This window comes from Vombatus ursinus, unplaced genomic scaffold (assembly GCF_900497805.2).
Source record: "Vombatus ursinus unplaced genomic scaffold, bare-nosed wombat genome assembly UNPS02014205.1, whole genome shotgun sequence".
NCBI classification, from domain to species: domain Eukaryota; kingdom Metazoa; phylum Chordata; class Mammalia; order Diprotodontia; family Vombatidae; genus Vombatus; species Vombatus ursinus.
The window spans coordinates 1,972-3,732 of NW_020953983.1; the positions used below are offsets into that span (position 1 = coordinate 1,972).

General features: G+C 36.3%; 1 protein-coding gene across 1 annotated transcript; it reads right to left on the reverse strand.

Annotated features, from left to right (window-relative positions):
- Positions 1 to 389: 389 nt before the first annotated feature.
- Positions 390 to 1,358, reverse strand: LOC114041920 (olfactory receptor 5F1-like). Its single transcript, XM_027860606.1, has one exon. It carries the CDS (start codon positions 1,356 to 1,358, stop codon positions 390 to 392), a length of 969 nt encoding a protein of 322 aa, XP_027716407.1.
- Between the last annotated feature and the right edge of the window lie 403 nt (positions 1,359 to 1,761).

Consider the following 1,761-nt stretch of genomic DNA (forward strand, 5'->3'; position numbering starts at 1 on the left):
TCACCACTACCAACATAAAGGAGTTGCTAATTAATCAAATTAACTATTTTTTTAACTTACAAAAGAAGAAAAATCAATCATTGGTGACAAAAGAGCACCACTGATTCAAAATTCTGTAATTATTGTATTTGAAAAACACTCACCCCCTTCAGTTCTCAGAATCAAACTCTTCCATGCTTGTTCCTTTTTTTGAAGACAACAGCTATTTGGAATAATGGAGAAGGGGAGGGCTCATATTGATGCAAACAATTCATAATATATCTAAAATCTATGGTCATAATTACGTGTTATGTGCATGTACTTTTCAGTTTAAAGTCATCCTAACAAGGCTCAGCCTATCACATAAATCAAAGATATAGAGAACATGAAATGCTACAGATTTGGCATTTTCATTCTCTAATTTTTGGAGTCAAGAAAACAATCATAGTAAAAGAAGAGCCTTTTGTTCTTGAAATCACATTGTTTAAGGCCTTCCTCACCTCTTGATTCCTCAGGCTGTAGATGAAGGGGTTTAACATAGGGATCACCAAAGTGTAGAAAACAGCAGCCACCTTGTCTTGATTTAAAGAGTAGCTTGAACTAGGTTTCATGTAAGCAAAAGTTCCTGTTCCATAGAATAAAATGATGGCTGTCAAGTGAGAAGCACAAGTTGAGAAGGCTTTGATCCTCCCTTGCTTTGAGGGCATGCGCATGATGGAGAAGAAGATATAGCCATAAGAGATGAAGATCATCAGTAGTGAGCCAATGATATTTAATCCTGCACATATAATGTTGAGATTTTCATTCAGTTGTGTATCCGAGCAAGAGAGTTTGAGAACTGGAGAAGTATCACAGTAAAAGTGATCAATAACATTAGATTCACAGTAAGACAAGCTACTTATGTAACTGGTATGAATCACTGAGTTCAGGAACCCTGCTGTGTAGGCACCAACGGCCATCTTCAGGCACACTGTCCTCGACATGATAACTGTATAAAGCAGTGGATTACAAATAGCCACATAACGGTCATAGGCCATTAATCCAAAGAGAATACACTCAGTGGTTACCAAAGCAATAAAGACATACATCTGCAGAAAGCAACCAGCAAAAGAGATAGCCTTTCTCTCAGAAAATAAGTCTACCAGCATCTTTGGAGAGATAGTGGATGAATAACAAATGTCAGCAAAGGACAAGTTAGTCAGGAAGAAATACATGGGGGTTTGGAGATGAGAATCCACCTTGATTAAGACAATCATCCCAATATTCCCTATCATGGTAAACATGTAAATCACCAAAAATAGCACAAAGAAGATAATCTGAATTTCTGGAGAGTCAGTTAATCCGATAAGGATGAACTCAGTCACGTTATTTCCAGGCATTTATTCAACAGAGACTGTAAATCAAGCTTTAGCAAAGATGTAGTTATTTTCCTAGTACTTTACTAAATCCTTGATAAGAAAAAGTTTAAATTGGAACTAGAAGTCATTCACATATTGGAAAGAACCAGAAGGACATAACATACTAAATTATGTAGTCCTGATATAAGGTATTTCATTTCTTTATCTGTAAATTCAAACAAAAAGAAGTGACTGAAAATCCTTCCACTCCTGTCCCCTTTGCCCCGACTTAAATGGAGCTAGAGAGATGAGGTATAGAAAATAATGTTGACCAGAGCACCAATATAAAAACATGAACGTTGAGCATATCTATGTTATCTCCAAGAGTATTTCTAACCCTCAGTCACTAAAGAAACTCTATCCTTCTTAATCTTCACCAAGTTGA

Coding starts and splice junctions, on each gene's coding strand:
- LOC114041920 (XM_027860606.1), bottom strand. CDS start 1,358: ATGCCTGGAAATAACGTGACTGAGTTCATCCTTATCGGATTAACTGAC.